General features: G+C 44.2%; 1 protein-coding gene across 15 annotated transcripts in view; it reads left to right on the plus strand.

Annotated features, from left to right (window-relative positions):
- LOC145344036 (ataxin-7-like protein 1) overlaps window positions 1-26,812 on the plus strand; it is a 253,456-nt gene that overhangs the window by 106,500 nt on the left and 120,144 nt on the right. For 2 of the 15 annotated variants that reach the window (XM_080190774.1, XM_080190777.1), the window contains exon 1: window positions 10,906-11,136. The exons of 11 other annotated variants lie outside the window; for them this stretch is intronic. Coding sequence is in view for 1 of the 4 variants with exons in the window: in XM_080190769.1 (XP_080046895.1) it covers window positions 10,752-11,019 (268 nt within the window). In the remaining 3 variants the exon portion in view is untranslated. Of the gene's footprint in view, window positions 1-245; window positions 299-10,748; window positions 11,137-26,812 lie in introns of those variants that run through there. 2 more of the 15 variants (XM_080190776.1, XM_080190769.1) reach the window with 2 other exon arrangements.

A 26,812-nucleotide genomic window follows, 5' to 3' on the forward strand; every position in this document is an offset into this window, starting at 1 on the left:
TGGTTGAGTGCGCACCACTTTGTTGCTTTGGAGATCCAGCATGGATGTGACATGTTGAATGGCCTTCTGTGCTGTAAGCATTCAGTGATTTTGAGAAATTTGCTGGGCCGAAAAGGTTATTTCTTTTTTCATGGAAAATTCTGATTACTCTCCACTCCCCTCTGGCACATTCCTGGTCCTCCAAACGTTCTCTCGTAAACCAGAAGTCTCTCTTTGAGCCTAAAGCTACAGAAGGAAGGACAGATTGCTAGAATGTACTGAAGGCGATGCAGAGCTACAAAATGGTCGTTTCTAGCAGGTGACTGAGGAGAATGCAAACTCCTGTTTCGATTGCTGAGACAATAGGCTGACATGGCGAGGCTGGCGACAGAAGGCTATTGAGAGCAATGGATCCAAGGATCATGGTTCCCAGAGTGCAGCCATCAAAGAGACATAGGGGAAAAAGAATGACATATGAAAAGCTTTTGAAGTCATGGGCAACACTGTGGACTAGTTGAGGTTTCAGTAAGCAATTTCAGTGTCTGCCATGACTCAGTGGGTTCAAGTCCCACTGGAGACAATGGGTTAAAAATCATCAGTCTCTGAAAAAAATCAAAGAAATAATTCACGTATATCCAGATATAATTAAACAGGACTTAACAGCATTTTTTTAATTTTAGAATTTATCCCTGGTTTCTCCCTTCCTGTCCTGAAAATCATGAATCATAGAACATTCCAGAACAAAAATAGGTCATGCAATGTGCCAGTGTTTTTCTCCACACAAGCCACCTAGTCTAATCCCACTTTCCTGTTTGTTCTTCATATCCTGCAATATTCCTCTTTATCCAACATGTATCTAAAAACACTTCTAAAATAATTCATCAACTTTGTTTCAATGTTGGGTTGTAACAGGAAACTTCACATTTAATCTATTTAAGACCATATTGTCTTGATGTCTCTTTATGGTTACCATTTATCCTTCACAGCATCATTGTTTAAAAAGAAAACTCCCAACTTCTCAAGTCTCTCTTAATTTAACCTTTAGTTACGCTGTCAGCTGATTTTGTTAGACCAAAGAAGAATACAGGGTGCTTTAAGAACATAAGAGCATAAGAAATAGGAGCAGGAGTGGGCCATCCAGCCCTTCGAGCCTGCCCCGCCATTCAATAAGATCATGGCTGATCTGTCGTGGCTCAGTTCCACTTTCCCGCCCTCTCCCCATAACCCTTAATCCCCTCTCCTATCAAAAACCCATCAACCCGCGTCTTAAAAATATTTAGCGAGGCAGCCTCCACCACTTCAACGGGCAGAGAATTCCAGAGATTCACCACCCTTTGAGTGAAGAAGTTCCTCCTCAACTCCGTTCTAAACCGCCCCCCTTTTATCTTGAGGCTGTGCCCCCTAGTCCTACTGTCTTTTTTGAGCGGGAAGAGTCTTTTCACCTCTATCCTATCCATCCCATTCATCATCTTATACGTCTCAATGAGATCTCCTCTCATTCTTCTAAACTCTAACGAGTACAAGCCCAGTTTATTCAGCCTCTCCTCATAGCTCAACCCCCTCAACTCCGGTATCAGCCTAGTAAACCTCCTCTGCACTCCCTCCAAGGCCAAAATATCTTTGCGCAGGTGCGGCGCCCAAAAATGCACACAGTACTCCAGTTGCGGCCTCACCAATGCCCTATACAGCTGCAGCAAGACCTCCCTACTTTTATATTCAATCCCCCTCGCTATGAAGGCCAGCATCCCATTCGCCTTCCTGACCACCTGTTGCACCTGCAAGCTGGGTTTTTGCGACTCATGCACAAGGACCCCGAGGTCCCTCTGCACCGTCGCCTGCTGCAGTTTTTCGCCCCGTAAGTAATAGCCCTTCCTACCATTCTTCCTACCAAAGTGGACCACCTCACACTTGCCAACATTAAATTCCATTTGCCATTTCCTGGCCCATTCGCCCAGCCTATCTAGATCCTTCTGCAGACTCTCCACACCCTCCGCACAATTTGCCGTTCCCCCAATCTTGGTGTCATCAGCAAATTTCGACACTCTACACTCGGTTCCCTCCTCCAGATCATCTATATAAATGGTAAAAAGCTGAGGCCCCAGCACCGACCCCTGGGGCACTCCACTAGTCACCGTCCGCCAATCCGAATAGCACCCGTTGACCCCCACTCTCTGCCTCCTATTTGACAACCAATCCTCTATCCACGCTAACACCCTACCCCCAACTCCATGTCCCTCGACCTTCTGCAATAACCTCTTGTGAGGCACTTTGTCAAACGCCTTCTGAAAATCTAGAAAGACCACATCCACCGGCTCTCCTCTATCCACCGCCCTAAACACATCCTCATAGAACTCCAGTAAATTTGTCAGACACGACTTCCCTTTAATGAAACCGTGCTGCGTCTGCTCTATCAAGCAATTCCCTTCCAGATGCCTCGCAATTTCCTCCTTAATGACAGATTCTAACATTTTACCTACCACAGACGTTAAACTAACCGGCCTATAATTCCCCGCCTTTTGCCTGGCACCCTTCTTAAACAACGGCGTAACATTAGCCGTTTTCCAATCATCCGGCACTTCCCCGGAATCCAGCGATGTTTGGAAAATAACCACCAAGGCATCCACTATCACCTCCGCCATTTCTTTCAGAACCCTCGGATGCATTCCATCCGGTCCTGGGGACTTGTCCACAATCAGCCCCTCCAGTCTGTCGAGCACCGCCTTTCTAGTAACAGTAATGTCATTAAGACCCTCCAGTCCTACCACCTTTCCATCGCTAACACCCGGCAAATTATTCACGTCCTCCTCTGTGAAGACAGAAACAAAAAAGTTATTCAATACCTTAGCCATATCCCCATCCCCTACCACTAGGTCCCCTTTCTCATCCTCTAAAGGACCAACATTCACCCTAGCCAGCCTCTTCCTTTTTATATTTTATAAAAGCTCTTGCTATCCTTTTTTATATTAAGCGCTAGCCCAGCTTCATAGTTTATCCTACCCTTCTTTATCAACTTCTTTGTCAATCTTTGTTGACATTTAAACCTCTCCCAATCCTCTTCTCGCCCACTACTCTTAGCTACTCTAAATTCCTCCGCTTTTAGTTTAACACTTTCCTTCACCTCCTTCGTTATCCACGGTTTATTACCTCTCCTCCTACTATCCTTTTTGACCATCGGAATAAATTTCCGTTGAGTACCAAGAAAGATCTCCTTAAAGATCCTCCACTGCTCCTCAACAGACCCTCCCTCCAACGCGCTCTCCCAGTCCACATTCGCCAATTCCTCTCTCATCCTACCATACTCCCCTCTATTCAAACAAAGGACGCGTGTCCGGGAACGCACTTTCTCCTCCTCCATCTGCACCAGAAACTCCACCATACAATGATCACTCTCCCCAAGAGGATCCTTCACCACAAGGTCCCTAATTCTACCCGCCTCATTACATAGCACCAGATCCAAGATAGCTCGCTCCCTTGTCGGCTCCAACACACACTGTTCGAGGAAAGTATCCCGGCAGCATTCCAAGAACTCTTCCTCGAGCCCCCCACGTCCAACATGGGTCGACCAATCAATATGCAGATTGAAATCCCCCATAACTACGGCCGTCCCATTCCTGCACGCCGCACTTATTTGCGCGTTAACAGCCCGCCCCATCTCCAGATCATTATTCGGGGGCCTATAGACGACACCCACCAGCGTCTTCCTCCCTTTGCTGTTCCTAATCTCCACCCACAACGATTCCACCCTCTGCTCCTCGGCTCCAATATCATCCCTTGCTACCACCGTGATGCTATCCTTAATCAGCAGAGCTACGCCCCCCCCTTTTCCCTCCTGCCTATCCTTCCTAAACACTTGATAGCCCTGTACATTCAGCTCCCAGTCCCTGTCACCCTGCAGCCACGTCTCTGTAATGGCCACCAGATCGTATCCATTTGTGTCGATCTGCGCCATCAGCTCATCCACTTTATTCCGAATGCTTCGTGCATTCAGATAAAGTGCTTTCATCCCAGCCTTCACCTGGACCCTATTTGCCGCAACACCACCAACTATACTCACGCCCCCTACTCCCTCTATTATTGGGACATCCTCGGCCTCTTCCCTTACATGTACACTCCCCTTAACTTTAGACCTCGTAAGGTCACCTACCCTCGCACCCTCCCCCCCCCCAATTAGTTTAAAGCCCTGTCTACAGTCCTCTTTACTCGATTCGCCAGCACTCTGGTCCCAGCACGGTTCAGACCAACCCCATCCCGCCCGAACAAGTCCCACCTACCCCAATACTGGTGCCAATGCCCCATAAATTCAAACCCATTCCTCCCACACCAATCCCTGAGCCACCCATTCACTTCCTTAATCCTGACAACCCTACGCCCATCTGCACACGGTTCAGGCAGTAGCCCAGAGATAACCACCTTGTCGGTTCTACTTTTTAATTCCATTCCCAGCTTTTCATACTCCCTCCCCAGATCCTCAGTCTGCATTTTGCTTACGTCGCCGGCACCCACATGAACCACAACGACCGGATTCTCACCCTCCCACTCCAGGTTCCTCTGCAGCCCAGCTGCGACATCCCGGACCCGAGCACCAGGCAGACAACACACCCTTCTGTGCACTTTGTCATTGTGACAAAGGACAGTGTCAATACCCTTCACCCCACTATCCCCAATCACTACTACGTTCCTTTTCCCTTTCTCTTTGCCTATGTCCTGCTGCAGCACTGTACCGTGTGCAGTTCGCTCACCAACCTCACCTGCCTCGTTCTCGTCCAGCCTGGAAGCAAGAACCTCAAACCTGTTATGCAGATTAAGAGGCTGAGGCCTCTGCTCCTCACCCCCCTTCCTCCTCCTAGCAGCCCCCTCTTGTCCCTGACCCTTAGAGTTAGCCAGTCTAGGGGGGGTGGATGTCACTTGCACCCCATTGACAATGGCACCCTCTCTCCCCCTGATGAGCTTCAGTGTCTGTAGCTCAGAGGCCAGCTCATTTACCCTGAGCTGGAGCTCCTCCAGCAACCTGCACTTACTACAGACATGGTCACTGGGATGAACCCTAGGGTCCACCAGTTCCCACATCATACAGAAACCACACATCACATGCCCCTCCATTATTCACTGTAGTAGTTTTGAAAAAATTTTTTTTGTTTTTTTTGTTTTTCAAATGAACTCACCTGGCCTTTTTTCCCCTCCAGCCCTTTTTGATATTAAGCCCTAATAGCTCACTCTGCTGCCCACTCACTCCGCTGCCCGCTGTCTACAGCAGGCCTCCTTTTAAACCTGGCGCTGATTTAAAGCTGGTGTCCCACAACTGCCTGCTAACCACTCCCTCAGAATTCTTAAAGCAGTAAATACAATAAATAAATGCTTTAAACAGTTCTACAAAGAACAAAGTGCTTTAAACTTATTTTAAACAGGTTTTTAACAGGTAAAGTCTTAGCTCTCTCTCTGCTCCTTCACTCGTCTGCTCCAGCAAACAAACAGTGCTTTAATAGATGTAAAAATTATGAGGGAACAGAAAAGGTAAGAACAGTGTTTGGGGAGTAAACAGTGATGAGATTGAAGTGTAAGGTTAAACACAAAATACTTCAGATAAGTTGCAGCAGAAACCTCTCTGCGGAAGGCTGCAATGTTGTAGAATATAAGAACATAAGAAATAGGAGCAGGAGTAGGCCATCTAGCCCTTCAAGCCTGCCCCGCCATTCAATAAGATCATGGCTGATCTGAAGTGGATCAGTTCCACTTTCCCGCTCTCTCCCAATAACCCTTAATTCCCTTGTCTATCAAAAACCTATCTACCCGTTACTTAAATATATTTAGCGAGGTAGCCTCCACCACTTCAACAGGCAGAGAATTCCAGAGATTCACCACCCTTTGAGTGAAGAAGTTCCTCCTCAACTCCAGTCTAAACTGCCCCCCCCCGCCCCCTTATCTTGAGGTTGTGCCCTCTAGTCTTGCTATCCTTTCTAAGTGGGAAGAATCTCTCTACCTCTACCCTATCCAACCCTTTCATTATCTTATACATCTCTATAAGATCCCCCCCTCATCCTTCTAAACTCCAACGAGCACAGACCCAGTCTATTTAGTCTCTTCATAGTCCAACCCCTCATCTCCGGTATCAGCCTAGTGAACCTCCTCTGCACTCCCTCCAAAATATCCTTGCGCAAGTGTGGTGACCAAAACTGCATACAGTACTCCAGCTGTGGCCTCACCAGTGCCCTGTACAGTTGCAGCAAGACTTTCCTGCTTTTATATTCTATCCCCCTCGCTATAAAGGCCAGCATCCCATTCGCCTTCTTGATCACCTGCTGCACCTGCAGACTGGGTTTTTGCGACTCATGCACAAGGACCCTCAGGTCCCTCTGCACTGTAGCATGCTGCAGCTTTTTGCCCTTTAAATAGTAATCCCTCCTACTATTATTTCTGCCAAAGTGGATAACCTCACACTTGCTAACATTATACTCCATCTGCCAGGTCCTCGCCCACTTGCTCAGCCTATCCAGATCCCTCTGCAGACTTTCCACACCCTCCGCGCAATTTGCTTTTCCACTCATCTTTGTGTCATCAGCAAATTTCGTCACCCTACACTCAGCCCCCTCCTCCAGATCATCTATATAAATGGTAAATAGCTGAGGCCCCATGACCAATCCCTATGGCACTCCACTAATCACCAACCGCCAAATCAGAATAGCACCCATTGATACCAACTCTCTGCCTCCTATTAGACAACCAATCCTCTATCCACGCTAACACCTTACCCCCAACTCCATGCACCCTAACCTTCTGAAGCAACCTTTTGTGAGGCACCTTATCAAACTCCTTTTGAAAATCGAGCAACTCCACATCCACCGGTTCCCCTCTGTCTACCGCACTAGTCACATCCTCATAGAAATCCAATAAATTCGTCAAACATGACTTCCCCTTAACGAATCCATGCTGTGTCTGCTCTATCAAACCATTCCTTTCCAGGTGCCTCGCTATTTCTTCTTTGATGACGGATTCAAGCATTTGTCCAACTACAGACGTTAAACTAACCGGCCTACAATTCCCTGCCTTTTGTCTGCTACCTTTTTTAAACATTGGCGTAACATTAGCTGTTTTCCAATCTTCTGGCACTTCCCCGGAATCCAGCGAATTTTGGTAAATAATCACTAAGGCATCCACTATGCCATTTCTTTCAGAACCCTGGGATGCATTCCATCCGGTCCTGGGGACTTGTCCACCATCAGTCCCGTTAGTCTATCAAGCACTACCTCTCTAGTGACAGAATTCTATACCAGAACTAATGATTGAAGAATACCATTAAAGAATACGTTAGGTAGATGATTGAGGGAATGAGGAATACAAGAATGGGTAGTACATGATATCTGGATTACTGCTCATGCGAAGGATAAACATAGACTGGGCCAAGTAGTATATTTTTGTATTATAGTATTGATGTAACTATGAATCTATGCCAAACCTGTCCTATTGCTTTTATGTCAGACCTTCAGTGAGATTTTTAAAAAATAATCACCAGACCCTAACTGCAGCCTAAGGTGCTGTATATGTTCATTCAATCTATATTGCCCATTTAATGTAATAAAAGGTCCAAAGAGGTTCAATAAGAGCATTACGAGTCCAAATTTGACTCTGAGTCACATAAGGTGATGTTAGAGCAGATGGTCAAAAAGCTAACTTTTGAGACTGTCTCAAGGAGGAAAGATAGATAGGTGGACAGGCTTAGGGATCAAATTCCAGAACTTAGTACTTCGGTAGCTGATGACGCAGCCACCAATCGTGGAGCAATTAAAAACACATGCTCAAGAGGCCAGAATTAGATGAGGACAGATATCATGAAGGGCTGTGGCATTGGAGGAGATTGCAAAGATAGGGAGGGGCAAGGGATTTGTAAACCAGGATGAGAATCACCCCATTGCTTTTGCGTTCTGCACTGTTTAATTTTTCAAGGGTCCTAAGTCACCAGTATTTTGCTGAAGCAGTTGTTGTTTGCATTTGTGAACAGTAAGTGTCTACAGGCCACTTAGCTTTTGGAAGGATTACATCCAAACCCAGTTTTGACCTCACCGACACTTACATGTTGATCTATAGGAGATCCTGTATAGCTGTCAGCAGCGAGAACTCTGGCTGAACACCCTCTGCCCCCGCTCTTCCCTCCTCTAACAAACGTCTGCACCTTAATGTAGATACACTTAAGAAGTTTCTATAGTCCCTTTTCAGGCATCAGGATGTTCCCAAGTGCTTTACGCAAATGGAGTAATTTTGTTAAGTAGCTATTGTTGTAATTTAGAAAATATGGCAGCCGGTAAGTGCACAACAAGTTCCTACAAACAGCAATGCGATAAACAGATAATGTTGGTTGAGGACTGAGTATTGGCCAAGGCATAAGGAATAACGTCCCTGATGCTCTTTGAAATAGTGTCATGGGATCTTTTGCATCTATGCAAAAGGACAAAATGGGCCTTAACTCCTCAGCACCTGTGACAGTGCAATTCTTCTGCAGTACTGTCTAAATTAGCAATAAAATATCTGGAGTAGGACTTGACAATTTTCTGAATCAGAGACATGGGTGCTTCCACTGAACCAGAGCTGACTGGTCAATTGTTGCACTCCTTTAGCTTCTCCATAAGGGAAGCATTTGCAAGATGCTGGCACATAACCTAAAGGCTATTTTGAGTGAGCCAAATGTAATGGTTCTTCCCAGTGTGCATGTGATCTGCACACTATACTTTGCCAAGCATTTTGTTAGAAGCAAGGAGGAAACTAAACACATGGGAGGGAGGAGTGTTGGTGAGGGAGAACTCTGGTAGATGTGGGAATATCCTTGTTTAGTTTACTTTGAGCAGGAATCATAGAGTTTTCTTTATAGGAGTTGCAGGAAATGAGTTTCAGTGAGCCCATGTGAGGGAGGTGTTAACTTTCATGGAGACAGCTTTTAATTGTTGACCATTTTTACCTGCAGCATTGATCGTGTAGCAGTCAGGAGGAATGCTGTATGACAGGAAGTGATGTGTGCCACAGGCTGGAGTATTCTGAAACTGATATGCAAATAAGAAAAACAAATAAGGTTCAGTGCAGGATTGAGAAAAACATTGCCTTTCGCTAGCAGGTGAACAAGGAGTGTTACATCATAACTCTTTTTTACTGTATAATTTTTTTAAGGAACTAAAGGTTGAATTATATATTTTTAAATGTCAACTTTTTTGTCATGTCTGATGACAGTAAAATAATTTTAAAAGTGTCTAATATAACTTGGATGTAAACATATGAAGTAGGAGCAGGAATAGACCGTTTGCCCCTTGAGCCTTCTCCAGTCAGTAAGATCATTGAAGATCCAACCGTAAAACCAATCCCACATTCCGAGAATTTATCGAGCTCTGCCTTAAAAAATTCAAAACCTCTGCTTCCACTGGATAAAAGCAAATTACCGTGAATGCTGGAATTAGCTTTGACAAAGGGTCATGTGGACTCGAAATGTCAGCACTTTTCTCTCCCTACAGATGCTGCCAGACCTGCTGAGGTTTCCCAGCATTTTCTCTTTTGGACCCTGCATCCACTGCCTTTTGAGGAAGAAAGTTTCAGAGACTCACAACCCTCAGGGAAAAATTCTCTTCATCTCTGTCTTAAAGAGTGATCCCTTATTTCTAAATAGTGACGCCCCCGCCCCCAGGTTTAGACTCTCCAACAAGAGAAAACATCCTCTCCACATCCACCTTGTTAATACCTTGCAGGATCTTAAATATTTTGATTAAGTCATCTCTTATTCCTCTAAACTTCAAAATACAAACCTAAGCTCTTCAACCTTTCCCCATATGACAACCCACCCATTCCTGATATTAATCTAGTAAACCTTCTCAGAACTGTTTCCAATCTATTTACATATTTCTTTTAAATAAGGAGACCAATATATTACTCACACAGCTTATAGTTTTTTAAACATCCAAAATTCAAGTGATAAAAAGCCTACGTTTAATGGGCGTCACGATAGCACAGTGGTTAGCACTGCTGCTTCATAGCTCCAGGGACCTGGGTTCGATTCCCGGCTAGAGTCACTGTCTTTGTGGAGTTTGCACATTCTCCTCGTGTCTGTGTGGGTTTCCTCCAGGTGCTCTGGTTTCCTCCCACGGCCCAAAGGTGTGCGGGGTAGATTGATTGGCCATGTTAAAATTGCCCTTTAGTGTCTTGAGATGCTTAGGTTAGAGGGATTAGCGGGTAAAATATGTAGGGATATGGGGTAGGGCCTCGATGGGACTGTGGTCGGTGCAGGCTCGATGGGCCGAAGGGCCTGTTTCTGCACCGTAGAGTTCTATGATTGTATAATATTAAGCTAGTATAATAAAGCCAAAATTTGCCATTTAATATTATTGAAACAGATCGATTAATAATGTTGATTGTTTATACTGAGTAACATTACATTGAAAGGCTCCTAGTTTAAATTTGAAATCTTTCAGTGACAAATTACCAGTGTTTATCTTTGAGTTGGGAGATGTTCTGTACTTGGCAAAGCAAAAGTTAGCTTCAGTAACACATTATGTTAAGTCAATCGATTTAATTTTACTGCTGGCAAAGTGTTTGATTTGCAAGGGGAGAAAGTGGAGGGCTGCAGCTCAAGGCTGCAGATTTCCAATGGTTAGAGTTAGCTTTCCAGCACTCGACAGCTGTCTTAAAACCAAACCTTTTGGACCTATAGGGTCACTCTGGCCAGGGACTTCATCTGGTGTTTGCCTTGTAAAATTTCTCTTGTGATCCAGCAGTTGGATAAATGGCTGGTAAACACTGGGGAAATGCTGCTCAGGATTCTGCGCTTGCTGATTTTGGCAGAGGTTCAAGTTTTTGCTCTGAACTCACTCACGGTGTCCGATTGGCAGGACCTGAAACTTTTTTTTTGGTTGCGCTCTGTTTTTTTTTCACCAGTGACTGTCAAACCGACCATTTTGCACAGGCTCAGTTCTGACATTTCCTGTCTTGGATTATCATCACTCCGAGTTAAAGACGACGCGACTTTGCAAAAGCCTTCCCTAGCCACCCCCACGGTGGCTCCCGCACCGAGAGGTTTGCTACTGGATTTTACTTGCTGTCTCCATGGCAATGTGAAGTGTTCACAAGTTCGGAGAAGTCCAGCATGTTTACAAAAATTGTGCCATTAGATTAGGCTGACTCCACTCCTCAGTAAGTGGATTTCTGCTCTGCATTAGATCCTTGTGTAGCTCTGTTCTTGTGCTGTTAAAGGCTGCCCTGAGCAGCCAAATCCTTGGGCAGTGCTGTTTGTTTAATTAGATTGTGTGTGTGTAAATATACGTGTGTGTAGTTTTGTGCACGATGCAGATTAACGTTGATCGAATCCTTGAGGAATGTCGACGGACTTGGTGCACGCAGTCATTTATTTTCCGCCTCTTCCCCCTCCCCCCCACATTTCTCGCATTTGTTGACTTGGTTCCTGCCTCTTCCTCTCCCTGTCCTTTCGTGATGTGGAATAAAAACAGAAAGTAGTAACATCACGAAAGTGATGATGTCGGCCTTTCCTTGCTCGGGGTGGATTCAACAAGTGGGCGGGTATGCACGGTTCAGTATGCAACATAATTGAGTGAGTTGTTTGGACTCTGGTTAATGACCCATTTATCTGTCGCCTTCTACTGCCTCCTTGTGCAGCAGTACCCATTCTATTTTCAGCCCCCAAATGGAAGTGACTACAGTGCTTGTCACCATTTTTTTTCTTGGATCGCTATTAGTGTTACCGTCTTCATGAAAAATGTACTTTTGTTCGTGCAGCAGTTTTGCCACTGACTTTGGACACACTTGGCAGCACAATGTGTTTTGATGAAGCGGTTTAAAAGTGCCGCCCCTTTTAACACATCATGTTGTCAGAAATATAATTTAATGCAGCCAGGGACTGTTTGTTTCACATATGGTAAAACTAAAAAAAATGATGGAAAGGTTACACTGACACATTGGCTCTTCCTAATGGAAACAAAAACGTTAGCCAAGTTTAGTTGGAACTGGGACTTTGGGTTAACCTTTTCACATTAAAATGTATGATAAATCAGGGGGAAACAAACTTCCCCTTCATGATAAATTGTTGAAAACATCTGAAAACCAGCATTTGGGCATAAGCAGCCACTATCTTTTTACTTAACTAAATTGATTGCTTAATGGCTGAAAATAACGATAGCAGCATTTCCCAGTATGCAGTTGTTCATACAACATGTAGATTTTTAAAATGAGTGATATGAGGTAGGGACGTCACTTTTTGGGTAGTAAAAGTGGCCAGAATGTGTAATTTTTACAAAGACAAAGTAAAATATAGCTCTACAAATTTTATGAGATAAGATTCTTTGCCCTGTCCTAGTTGATAGAGGCCTCAGTTTTGGATGGCTTTGTTAATTGATTTCTCGTGAGTTGCTATCCTGCACAAGTTGCTGCTGTCCATTGATAATGGAGGGAGTGAACATGTAAGATGGTGGATAGGGTGTTTATCAAGCTGCTTTGTCCTGGACGGTGTCAAGTTTCTTGAGTGTTATTGAGCTGCACTCATCCAGGCAAGTGGAGAGTATTCCATCACACTCCTGACTTGTGTCATGTAGGTGGTGGACAGGCTTTGTGGAGTGAAAAGATGAGTTACATGCCGCAAAGTTCCCAACCTCTGATCTGTTCTTATAGCCACAGTGTGTATATGGCTGCTCCAGTTCAGCTTCTGTTCAATGGTAACTCCAAGGATGTTGATGGTGGGGATTTGGTGATGGTAATGCCAGTGAATGAAGTGGAGATGGTTAACCTCTCTTGTTGGGAACATGGGTTATTGTCTGGTACAAATGTCACTTACACTTATCAATCCTGGTGTTTCTGCATAATCTGGTTCAGAATCTGAGGAGCCATGGCTAGTCATCATCTAACATTCCCATTTCTGACCTTATGATAGAGGGAAACTGATAAAGTAGCTGAAAATTGTTGGGCTGAAAGCACTTCCTTGAGGAACTGCACCAACAATCACAGCCATCTTCCTCTGTACTAGGTATGTCCCTTAACTAATAGTGTTTCTTTTTCATAGAATCCCTACCGTGCAGGAGAAGCCATCAAGTCCACACCAACTTTCTGACCTCGTATCTTATCCAGACCATCTTTCCTGCTCTATCTATGTAACCCCACACATCTATCATGGCTAATCCACCTAACCTACACACCTTGGGCCACTAAGAGGCAATTTAGCATGGCCAATCCACCTAGCCAGCATATCTTTGGTCTGTGGGAGGAAACCAGAGCACCCGAGGAAACCCACACAGACACGGGGAGAGCATGCAAACTCTACTCAGACAGTCACCCAAGACTGGAATTGAACCTGGGTCCCTGGAGCTGTGAGGCAGCCGTACTAATCATTGTGCCACCCTATTCCTATTCTGATATCCTGATTTCAGTTGTTCTAGGGCTCCTTGGCATTGCTGTTTGGCCACAAGAATCAATACAAGATAAAAGCAAGAATTGACCATGTAGCCCATTGAGCCTATTCAATACAATCATGTCTGATGAGCTTCGACTCTACTTTCTTGCCTATTCCTCATATCCATTCATTCTCCTGAGAGCCAAAACATTTGTTTACACTAGTCTTAAAAACAGACAGCCATGGAGCATCCACAACCCTCTGATTACAGAATCTCAAAGATTCACAACCCTTGGAGTGAAGAAATTTCCAAATGTTGCCTTCATGTTAAGGGCAGTCAGTCTTACCTCTCTTTGGAGTTCTGTTCTTTTGTCCATGTTTGGGACTCGTAACCCAAACTGAGTGTCAGTGAGCTGGTTGTTGATGAGTATCGCCACTTGATAGCACTGTCAATTATACCTTTCATCATGTAGCTGATGATTGAGAGTAGACAGATGGGTTGGTATTTGGCTGTGTTGCATTTGTTCTGTTTTTGTGAACTGATCATGCCTGGGTAATTTTCCATATTGTTGAGAAATTGCCAATATTATAGGTGTACTGCAATAGCTTAGTTAGTGGTGTGGTTAGTTCTGGAGAACACATCTTCAGTACAATGGCCAGGATGTTGTCAGCACCCAGACCTTTACTATATCCAGTGCATTTAGCTGTTTCTTGAACTGGCTAAAGCCTAGCATCAGTGATATCCAGATGGATCATCCACACGTGGCACTTCGGACTGAAGATGGTTGGGAATGCTTCTGCCTTGCCTTTTGCAATGGTGTGCCTCACCCCAGTCTTCAAATGAGGATACTATAGTTATGGGCCTAAAATTTCGAACAAAACACAAAATAGAAAGATTGAATTAGGAAAGACAGATAAGTTATAAAACAATGTTCTAATTAATTTTTATAAAATCTTCAATAATTAAAATCAACGGAATAGGATTCCACACTTGTAAAAGTAAGTTTTTCAGCGCCAGGGTTTTTTTATTCATTCGTGCTGACTAGCATTTATTTCCTATCCCTAGTTGCCCTTGCTCAGAGGGCAGTTGAGAGTCAACCACATTGCTATAGCTTTGGAATCACATGTAGGCCAGACTGGGTAAGGATGACAGATTTCCTTTCCAAAAGGACATTAGTGAACACAAGGGTTTTTCTGGCAATGAACAATGATTTCATGGTCATCAGTAGATTCTTAATTCCAGATTTTTAAAATTGATTTCAAATTCCACCATATGCCATGGCAGGATTCAAACTCGGGTTCCCAGAATATTAGCTGAGTTTCTGGATTAATAGTCATCAGATAATACCACTATGCCATTGCCTCTCCTACTTGTTTGATAATAAGACACTCGTGCTCAGTTGGCTGAACTCTAACATTTGCTATCTTATGTAGTGGATAAGTGCCTTCGCATCATGTACTTGAAGCAAAACTTGTGAAGGTGCAGAGCAAATCAGATGGAAACTTTCTGATATTCCTGTTTATCTGTGAACAGTGCAAATTGCTATTCAATTTACTCCTTATTAACAGAGTGCTGTAGCCCAGTTGTTGTTGTTAATGTAAAACTGGACCATCATCATCTATTCTAACTAACTTTTTCATGAACATGTTTTGAATTCTCACTTGTTCTTTCCAAAGACTCCGGAACTGTGAAATGTCTTTCTCTCTTTTACTTTCTCTTCCGTGTAAATGCTTTAGGTTTTTAAAATTCATGTTTGACATCATCTAATTACCATGATTAGATCTGTCTCATGATCTTTTCTGCTGCTGTAAACCTCAGTGGCATTTGGCACCAGGGATGTTGATCTTCACCTAACTTCTCAATTTAAAAGGAACTGGTTACAACACCATAATATAATTACTATTGCACTGGTCATCATTTCATGATCGATTGGTGCTCTATGCCATAAGCAGACTGGCAAAACTTTGCTTCTAAGAACAGATCACTTCACTGGTAGTTCACAGCAATATACAATTCAAAGTTAATTGCTAAGCTAATTATATCACCCTTTTTACTTGATTTACCATGAAACTGTGGGCTATCTCTTCAAATTTCATTTCCCCAATCTAATTAATGAATGTGCAACATAAGGAGATTTCTTAATCAGTAGGGGCGATTCTCCCAATTCTAAGTGTTGGATTGGCGTAAAAACTGGTATAAATTATGCTGTTTTTTCAGCGGGAGTTTCAAAATGAATCTCCCACACTCTGTGCACTGCGGAGTACACTAGCGTAAATCAGCCCAGAAATCAGTGGTATATTCCCACTGGAGAGGCTTAGCATAGTGCTGAATGGGCCACTGTGCATGCGTTGATCTGTCAGCGCCAAGATCGACACATGCACAATAGCCCCACACTGTCGGTCTCCCAATCAGTGGCCAGCCCTGCATCGCCAGCTGTGACGCTCTCCCTCTCCCCTCCTCCCCAGGCCTGTTCCCTACAAGTGGAAAGTTATACTAAACCCTACTGGAGTGAAGCATTCCTGGGGGAGAACGCTAGCGGGCTTGGAGATTTCAGTCCCAGGCCTATTAATGATATTTGAATGATAATTTATGCAGCTCTGCATTGATTTCTGGCACGGAGCTGACAGCACCAGAAATTTGGCTGCTGGAGACTTGCAGAAGCCATGGCGTCCAGCAGGGGGCTTGCAAAATGGCCTCCGCTCGAATCTCCTGGCTCACTGCACTGCTTGGCTGGAAGACTCGCCCCCATTATTTTTGAGTTTTAATCAGAGTGCGTCATTTTGCTTTGTTTACATATCATCTGTTAAAACTGTCTGAAATTCAACTGCAATTTTTTCTTTTATTCATCTAACAATTGACTACATTTTACTAATATAAGGAAACAATTTTGTTCCTATTATTCTTGAGTTATAAACTTGGATTGAAAATGAAAATAAAATGTGAATTATTTGTTGACAGGCAAAAGTAAGAAGTTATTTTGACAACTATTTGCAAAGATAATTTGCCTCCCTAATGGTTCAAACAGTCTCCCAACGCTATCTGGTATCAGAGATATTGCATCACAATCGCCAGTTGTTACAAAAGGAAAGCCAACCTACCGTTAGAGGATATGTCACAGAGAGTTGTAAATTATCATTTATATTTCACAAGAAAGGTGGTTTAGCAAATTCACAAACTGCAAAGTTGGAAATTTCATTCAATGTTTCTAGGGGTCTAAAATTCTAATTCACTTCACCATAGACTAGAAACATTATGGCACTACTTGTACAGTACTACAAATAGTTACAAAGCAGGTCAGGGACTGGCTGGAGAACACCTCCTGAATGCCCAAAGTCTTTCCACCTTCTACAAGGTAGCGGTATGATAAAATGCTGACTATTTGTCTGAATAAATGCGGCAACAATACTTGAGCTCAATACCAACCATGACAAAACAGCTTGCTTGATTGTGCCCCATCCACTGTGTTAAATAATGATATCCTCCCCCACTGGTGCACCCATGGATGCAGTATGTATGATCTGCAAGGTTCCTTGCAACTTGCCAAATGTTTTCTTTAAGAGTACCTTCCAAATCTTTGACCAGTACCACCTAGAAGAACAAGAGCAGTAGGCACGTGAGAGCACATGCAAGTCCATCTCAAAATCTCAAGTCATCCCAGAAATATATTGACAGTCCTTCACTGTTGTTGGTTCAAAAACCTGGAACCTTCTGCTTAACAGATTTATGGATGTATCTACATAACATGGCGTGCAGCAGTTCCAGAAAGCAGTTCACCATTCTTGAGGACAGTTAAGGATAAGCAGTTAATACTGACTTCACCAGTGATGTCTACATCTGATGAAGGAACACAGTTGCATAGACTAGATTTGTAGTCCCTTGAATGTTGAAGATTAAGAGGTAAGCTAAACAAGGTGCTCAAGGTGATTAAATAATTTGTAAGGATAGAGAGAAACTAATGCCTCTGATGGGAGCGTTTTGAACAAGGAGGCATAACCTTAATATCAGAGCTAAGCCCTTCAGTGGTTATGTCAGGAAGTAGTTCTTCACACAAAAAGCTAGAAGAGATATGGAATTTTCGCCTTTCAAAAAGCTGTTGAGGTTCTGCACATTGAAAATTTTGAAACTGAATTTGATAGATTTTAAAGGATACAGAACGAGATATTGAAAATTAAGTTTACGTTCAGATCAGCCACATCTGACCTACAGACTTGAGGAACTGAATGGCCCACTGTTGTTCCTATATTTCTGTTCTAACCTTATTTCCTTTGGTTGGTATCCTTGGATAAAATTCTCCCCCAAATAAATTTAAAAATTCTCAACTGCCTAGTCTTTGTATGTATCTTGCACTCACTGATTTAACAGCTGTCATCGTATTTGACTGATCCACACAAAGTGCCTTTGGACCTCGGTTTCCTCTTCCATGACTGCAGTGTCAGTCTGGAGAGCAAACATAACCTCTAGCTTCTTTTCTTCATGTCCAATACTTTCCATAAAACATTTTCCCTGACGTTTTTGATAGTTCTCTGTTGCACACCACTTTTACTTTTCTACTTGCACTCTGCACTACTATTCCAAATAAGCTTCAGAAATAGCTTCTCATTTCTCCTCTCATAGAAGAATACCTACAATACAGAAGGAGGCCTTTTGACCCATGGAATCTGTGCTAACTCTTTGATAGAGTATCTCCTCTCCCCCATAACCCTACATTTACCATACCTAACCTTCACATCGCTGGACACTAAGAGTCAATTTAGCATGGCCAATCCACTTAACTTACACATCTTTGGACTATGGGAGGAAATTGGAGCACCTGAAAGAAACCCACACAGCCACGGGAGAATTTGAAAATTCCACACAGTCACCCAAGGCTGAAATTGAACCCAGGTCCTTGATGCTCTGAGGCAGCAGTACTAACCACTGTGCCACCATGCCGCCCTAGTGTCCTTCATTCCCCTGATTTGAACATTTAACTTCAGCGACTTGGACTTTAACAAGCTGTTGCATTATCTTGAAACTGGGATGGGCTGCTTGGAATGCACTGTAGATTGATCCCTGAGGTAGGAGAGTCAGGTTCATATTTTGGATGCAGACTGTTCTGGCAGGGAACCTGTAACTGGACCGTTGGCACATCTTGGGACACTGATGGACCTGTTATGTATTTTGCGCATTTTCTGTTTTTATTTCCCACTTTTTCATGATTGCTCCATTGATCTCCGCTTTAAAAGTTTGTGTATTTTGTATGACTTTTTCATTCACCCACTTTGCTGTTGTTCGTTTGATGCCATTTCGTTGCCTCAGTGAGACCATCTTTGTACCTCATTCATCAAGTTGCACCTCTTATAGGCCTTTCCAATTCTGGCTATTGCCCATTGACTGTTTCCCTGTAATGGGAGTCAACCACCATTATAGTTAACTTGGGAGAGATGATTGTGCAGTGGTAATGTCATTAGACTAGTAGTCCAGAGACCCAGGCTAATGCTGTGGGGACATTGGTTCAAATCCCACCACAACTGTTGGTGGAATTTAAATTCAATATAAAACTAGTCTCAGTAATGGTGACCATGAAACTATTATCAATTGTTATAAAAACCCATCTGGATATGTCTTCACACACGTCCTGTGCTGGGCCAGATATGATGGCAATTAGGGATAGGCAACAAATGCCAGTGACACCCATGAAAGAATACAAATAAACAACTCCCTAATGTTCTTGACCCTCAGTTTTGTTTTCAGACCTGCGAGAGGATTCACTTTCCTTCTGGTTTCTAGTTCTGATAGAGGTGGTAATCTTTTTTTCCCCCCTTATTTTCAGAGTTTGACAGAGCTACTGTATATAGCATTTCAGGAATTACTGATTTGCTTTAGTCCTGCAACATTTATTTTTACTTGTCTTTACTCTCTCACACACTTGACAAAAAAACCTTAGTATTGTTTACAAACATCTAATAGATGGACATTGAAATGTGACCTGACTTTCATGTGATAGCATTGTAACAAAATGTCACATGACCATGCTCGCTTTTGACTCCACTGTATATAGCATTTCAGGAATTACTGATTTGCTTTAGTCCTGCAACATTTATTTTTACTTGTCTTTACTCTCTCACACACTTGACAAAAAAACCTTAGTATTGTTTACAAACATCTAATAGATGGACATTGAAATGTGACCTGACTTTCATGTGATAGCATTGTAACAAAATGTCACATGACCATGCTCGCTTTTGACTCCTGGAACAATGTCCCTTTAGTGCTACTCAATCTAGTGCCATTAAACCCACCCCTTTTTTACTTCTGTGTCATCTGGTTTAACCCTCAAAAGCTTTTATGCGTGAAAAACCCATAGTAAGATTGTGGTTTTTCTAGGTATCTGCATGTGATTATTTTGTCACAATATTGAGCACTCTGTTTCATACTCAGGACTGGTGGTTTTTGGGTTAATCTGAGGGCTGGGTCTGCAGGTTGAGTCCTGAGTTCCTAAGGTGTAACTATTCATACTATTCTGTAGCTGCAGTCTGAAGACATTGCTGTATTTTCTCTGTTCCTTTGCACCTTTAACAAATGACTATGCATGCATGATCAATAATGGGGAACTGTATTCACACGTGTAAGAGGGTGATTTGTTGATGGGCTTTCTCATGTTTCTGCCACGTGAGGTTATGCCCAATGGGGCTTGACTGTCCTCAGTAGACTGAAAGCATCCAAAGCAGCCAGTCAGATTATTGAATTTTGGAATACAGTGACTGACAAAATAATTTTATTTCAGTATATTTGATGAATTCCCAAAATTATCGCCTCTCTGGATACATAATTAATTTTGTTAAAGCTTTCACTGCATGCAAACTGAAATCCTCCAGATAATTCAATATGAATATGACTGAGGAATTAAAAATAACTTTAAAGGAGGAAAACAAATTACTGGTACTTATATAGGGTCCTTTACAGCCTCAATGTCTTAAAAGTGTTTTGTAACTAATGAAGTACTTTTGAAGTTGCTGAAAAGAGAGACATGTTGCCAAAGCTTGTTGTCTTGCACTCAGCAGGACAATTGCTAAATTTCAAACTATCACAGCAGTTTATACTACAGGAGAAAAGAGTGCTGATTGATTGGCAGGTGGACCCTGGCCAAGGGATTGCTGTGGTGAGGGCAAAGGAGAACTATCGGCTACCCAGATTTCTTGTTAATTCAAAAATGACACAAGATTTACACATATTCTTTTTGTTTGCAGAGAAGGGGCACCTGTGTTTGATGCAAAACAAAAATTTCTACAGCTACATGTGATTCAGCAATTGGGTAGCAGTTGCCGAACAATCCTAAGTGCTCTAGTAGCCACATTAACAACCAATTTAAGAAAATCAGTCTAACTCGTAATGTGGCTCATTTCTGCTTGCTTGAAGTGACATATTCGTGTGTTTTCATACACAAAGGACCATGCTTTAAAAGCTCACCTGGAAGTACTTGTAATTGAAGGTCAGGACTTTGCTTTGCCTGCCTCCTTGCCTCACTTCTTCCCATTATCCTGCCCCTTATTATTTTCTTTCTTTAATATCCTGGTGTCATTGTTTGGGGATAGCATTTTTTAAAAGATGCTTTTTTGTAACTGTCTTTCTTTCTTACATTTGGGGATGAATTTTATGGGGTGCAGATGGTTCTGTTTCTAGTCAGTGGCCCCCCTCCTCCCAATGCCCTAGATGTTGACAGTGGGGTTGTGTGCTATAGAACATTAAACGGAGATTGTCAAATTCTCTCTTGTTGGAGATGGTCATTGCCAGACACTTGTGGCACAAATGTCAAAGAACCCAGGCCTGAATGTTGTCTTGATTTTTCACCCTATGGCTGTAGTCTGGAGTCACCTTGTTTGGAACCATGATAGTCTGCCCAAGCATGTGAATGACTGGCTTATGACACTACAGCTTCCGCTACAGAACAGAAGTTAAACCACCCTGGTCACTGCCTATGTCCCCACAATGAACAACCCGGACGAGATGAAAGACAAGTTCAACGAAGAACTAGACACCCTACAATCAGCAGTGAGCAGTGCCGACAAGCTGATCATGCTTGGTATTTCAATGCAAGAGTAGGGTCTGACTCTGCAATCTGGCAGGGTGTCATTGGGAGGCATGGAGTGGGCAAGTGTAACAGTAACAGCCTACTCTTAATGAAGACCTGTGCAGCGCACAACCTCATCACCAACACAACCTTCTGTCTGCCTACCCATAACAAGACCTCCTGGATGCACTAAGCATTGGCATCTTATCGACTATGTCATGGTTAGGAGAAAAGACAGGCAGAGTGACCAAGCCCATGTATGGTGCTGACTGCTGGGCAGATCACAGGCTCATTATCTCCAAAATGAGGCTCCGCATCAGACCCAAGAGGCGACCACAAGGAAGCGAGGTTATGGAAAGAATCAATGTGGCCAAGCTAAAGAACCCCCAGCATAGCTTCAGCACTGGCTGAAGATTTAGAAATCAAGCTTGCTGATCTACACCTCACAGGCAGTGCTGAGGATGCGTGGGAACGCTTCAGGGATGCTGTCCATACATCTGCACTGAAGATGCTCAGGCCCTCTACCCCCAAGCAGCATGGCTGATTCAGTGAGAATGATGAGGAGATATAGGCTCTACTTGTTGAAAAGAACCGTCTTCATCGGGCCTGTCAGAATGACCCATCATCAGCTGCCAAGAAAAATGCTTTTACCAGTGCTCCAGAATAAACTGAATAAAATGCAGGATGCCTGGCTGACCGCCAAAGCAGATGAAATGCAGGGATACGCTGACAGACACAACGTGAAACGGTTCTATGAAGCTCTCAACGTTCTCTGCGGACCTCAGTCTCGCAGGAGTTCCCCCCTACTGAGTACAGATGGTACAACTCTCATTATAGAGAGGGCTCAGATCCTTCAGAGATGGGCTGAACATTTTGAAGCCGTCCTCAACCGACCGTCATCTATTAATGATGAGGCAATAGACAGGATTCCCCAGGTTGATATCAACATGGATGACCCACCGGTCGTAGCTGAAGTTACAAAAGCTGTCAGCCAGCTATCCAGTGGCAAAGCCCCAGGGGCAGATGTCATACGCACAGAGGTCTACAAAGCTACTGGTCCTGTACTTATCAAGAAGCTCACCGAGTTGCTCCAGTCCTTTTGGAAGCCAGGATCCATTCCTCAGGAACTTAAAGATGCTTCCATCGTACATCTCTACAAGAGAAAGGTCAATTGGCAAGTATGCGACAACCACCAAGGAATCTCACTGCTCTCCATCACAGGAAAAACCTTCACAAGAGTCCTACTAAATCTTCTGGTCACTCAACTGGAGCTGGGCCTTCTTCCATAGTCAGTGTGGCTTCCGCAAAGGTTGTGGGACTACTGACATGATTTTTGCTGTGCGCCAACTTCAGGAGAAGTTTCAGGAGCTGAATCGTGAGCTCCACACAACCTTTGACCTCGCGAAAGCCTTCAACACTGTAAGCCCACAAGGCCTGTGTTTGGCTGCCCCCCCCCCCCACGCACCAAATTCATTCAGATGGTACACCAGTTCCATGATGGCATGATGGTCAGAGTATTGGATGGCAGAGAATCCTCTGAGGTATTCCCAGTCACCAATGGTGTCAAACAGGGCTGTGTGCTCGCACCCACACTGTTCAGCATGATGTTTACTGCCATGCTGAATGATGCCTTCCAGGATAGTGTTGCTGGAATCATCCTCAGGTACAGAGTGGTTGGGAAGCTCTTCAACCTGAGGAGACTTCAAGCCATTACCAAAGTGAAGGAGAGTGTTCTGAGTGACTTCCTCTTTGCCAATGACTGTGCCCTGTACACTGGCTCAGAGCCAGAGTTGCAAGTCAGTATGGACAAATTTTCCATGGCTTGTGATAACTTTGGACTCACCATCAACATTAAAAAAACTGAAGTCATGCACCAGCCTGCTCCTCATGCACTGTACACAGAACCCATAATCACAATCAAAGGGCAGAAACTACAGGCAGTGGACCAGTTCACTTATCTTGGCAGCACCCTCTCCCAAGCAATGACTACTGATACAGAAGTTAACTGCAGAATAGCAAAGGCAAATTCTGCTTTCAGTAGACTGCACTCCACTGTATGGGAACATCGTGGAATCAGCCCAGCAACAAAACTGAGGGTCTGCAGTGCTGCAGTACTCACTACCCTCCTATATGCCTGTGAAACGTAGACTGTGTATCGAAGACATGCAAGACAGCTCAATCATTTTCACATGACTTGCCTTCACAGAATATTACGCGTCAGATGGCAAGACAAAGTACCACACACTGAAGTTCTCTCTGGAGCAAGTCTATCATCAGTCCACACACTGCTGATGAGAGCGCAGACCTGGTGGGCAGGTTATGTCAGACGAGCGCATACCCTGCAGCTACTTTTTGGGGAACTCTGCTGGAAGATGCTCACATGGAGGGCAGAAGAAACATTTCAAAGAGACACTCAAGGCCTCCCTGAAGTCACTTGACATAGACACGACCACCTGGGAAAAGCTGGCACAAAACCACCCTACCTGGCGCTGCCTCATCCACAAAGGCTGTCAAGTTTACGAAGCAAGGTGTATTGCTGAAGCACAACTTAAGCGCGAGCTGCGCAAGTCCAGAGCCACCAGCGCAACAACTACAGTGTCTACACAAGTCTGTCCAATATGCCAGGACATTCCGTACCCGAATTGACCTGATCAGTCATCTTCGGACACACCGCAACCAGCCTCAAAATGACGAATGGTGTTGAGGTCATCGTCGATGACGAAGGAGGAATAACCACATAGTCTGCTTCGGTATGTGTGGAGTTGCAAATGGTACTGCACACTGTATAACCATCAGTGAACACCCTGACTCCTGATCTTACGATGCAGGGCAGATCATTGATGAGCAGCTGAATATGGTTAGGCCTAATGCACTACACTGAGGAACCTCTGCAGCGATGCCCTGGGACTGAAATGGTTGGCCTCCAACAACCATAATCTCCTCCCCTTGTACTAGACATGAGTCCGATGAGTTGAGAGGCTCTCCATCCTCCAGTTCCCATTGTTTTCAGTGTTACCATGGCTCCATTCAAGTCAAGTGCAGCCTTGATGTCAAGAGCAATCACTTTCAATTCACTTCTAGAAATCGCCTCTAGAATTTAGCTCTTCTGTCCAGTTAATGCAGCCACGAGCTGAGAGGCTCTGTCGGAACTCAAACTAAGCATTGTGAGCATGTTAGTGCTGTGGAATTGCCACATGATAGCATTTTTCGTCTCTCCCATCACTTTGATGGTCGAGAGGAGGCTGATAACACTGGGCAGATTGGATTTATCCTGCTTTTTGTGGACTGAACCTATCTAGGCCATTCCCCACATTGCTGTTAGATGGTGGTGTTGGTATCTGCAACATGAGCTGTAAGGATAAATACTGGCCAGGATACGGGGGTTAACTTTCCTGCTCTTTTTTGAAGTAGTGTTGTGGAATCTTTTACACCCAACTGAACAGGTAGATGGGACCTCAGTTTAACAGCGCCTCCGACAGTGCCGCACTGAAGTGTCAGCCTTGATTTTATGCTCATTCCCTGGAATGGGACTTCATACAAACCCACAGTGAAGAAGGAGGCCGTTCAGCCCATAAAGCCTACAACAACGACAATCCCACCCAGGCCCCATCCCCTCGCAATCCCAACCAATTACCCTGCTAATCCCCCTGACACTAAGGGGCAATTTAGCATGGTCAATCAACCTGCACAGTTACGGAGTGTGGGAGGAAACCAAAGCACCTGGAGGAAACCCATGTAGACATGGGGAGAACGTGTAACCTCCACAGACAGTGAGCCCAGCCGGAATTAAACCCAGGCCCATGGCGATGTGAAGCAACAGTGCTAACCACTGCGTCACCATGCCACCCTAAAAGCATCAGGTTCATCTGGGATTTGAAACCAGGACCTCAAGCCTTCTAATATTACATCCTTAAGGGAGAATCATACCCCGAGACCAACGAACCAAGGCCCTACTTGAATTAGGCCATAGGTATTGTAATCATTAGAAGAGAACGACCAACATGGCTGGGTGATCATTTCCGGAAGGTTATACTGGACAAATGATTGTAGCATGAACTGTCACATTCAGTACCTTTATTTACCAAATGCAGAAAAGTGGATTGGTACAAGGTTTGACGAAAGATACTGAATTCTGTCACAAAAAGCTCACCAAAAATGATCATAGTCAATCTAGCAAAGTTGCTTGATGGGCTAAGTGGATGATGTTTTCAAAGAGCTAGAACAGACATGGTGGGCCTAATGGCTGCCTCCTATGCTGAATGATTCTGTGAATAGGTATGTGTTTGAAGAGCTAATGTTATTCATTAATTGGAGGATTTGGCACAGATTTCTTCCAGTGTTACCATTTACTCAGCTTGAAGTATTTATCACCTTTTCACTCGTACTTGCTGCTTTCTGTGGGCAGAGGCGTGACTCCAGGATGGTGGTCTGCCTCCCTAGAGCAGGGGTACAGGACGTAACAAAGGGTACAGGGAATTTTGAAAGGGGAGGGGACCCAGGCAGAGGTTATAGTACACTTAGGGGAGGGGGACATAGGAAGGAGGAGTAGGGTAGATGTCCGTAGGCAATTTAGGGAGTTGGGGTCCACACTGAAGAGCAGGACCTCCAGGGTGGCATTCTCTGGGTTGCTGCCTAGTACCAGCAGGGCTAGGAATAATGAGATCATGCAGCTGAATGCATGGTTGAGGGATTGGTGTAGGGTAGAGGGCTTTACCTTTGTAGACCACTGGGAGGTATTTATGAGAGAAGGGCAACTGTACAGGAGGGGTGGAGAGAATTTGAATGGGAGGGGAACTAGTGTCTTAGCAGGGAGGTTAGCTGGTGTGTTTAGGAATGGTTTAAACTAATAGGGAGGGGGGGGTGGCTGTGGCTGGGAGAGAGTTGGGTGAAAGGAAAATGATCAGGGAGAAGGAGGTTCCGAGGGACACTGGTGGGTTGGACTGTGTCTGTTTCAATGCAAGGAGTGTGACAGGAAAAACGGATGAGCTTAGGGCCTTGATGTTTGTGAGGAAGTTAGATGTGGTGGCTGTAACAGAGATGTGGTTACGTGAAGGGCAGGACTGGCAGCTGAATGTTCCTGGGTATAAGTGTTTTAGGTGTGACAGAGGAGGGTTAAAGAGAGGTGGAGGGGTGGCACTGTTAGTAAAGGAGAACATCACAGTAGTGCAGAGGGAGGACAATATGGAGGAGTTAGGGATTGAGTCACTATGGGTGGAGTTGAGGAATAAAAAGGGAGAGATTACGATGCTAGGGGTATACTATAGGCCACCCAACAGCCCGAGGTCAGTGGAGGAAGGCATTTGCAGGGGCATTTTGGATAGGTGCAGGAAGAATAGGGTGGTTGTAGTGGGTGACTTTAATCTTCCTGGAGTGGATTGGAAGGGGCCTAGAGCTGGGGGTACGGAGGGTGAGGACTTTGTAA

The sequence above is a fragment of the Carcharhinus amblyrhynchos genome, chromosome 6, assembly GCF_965287045.1.
Source record: "Carcharhinus amblyrhynchos chromosome 6, sCarAmb.v2.hapA, whole genome shotgun sequence".
Lineage (NCBI taxonomy): Eukaryota > Metazoa > Chordata > Chondrichthyes > Carcharhiniformes > Carcharhinidae > Carcharhinus > Carcharhinus amblyrhynchos.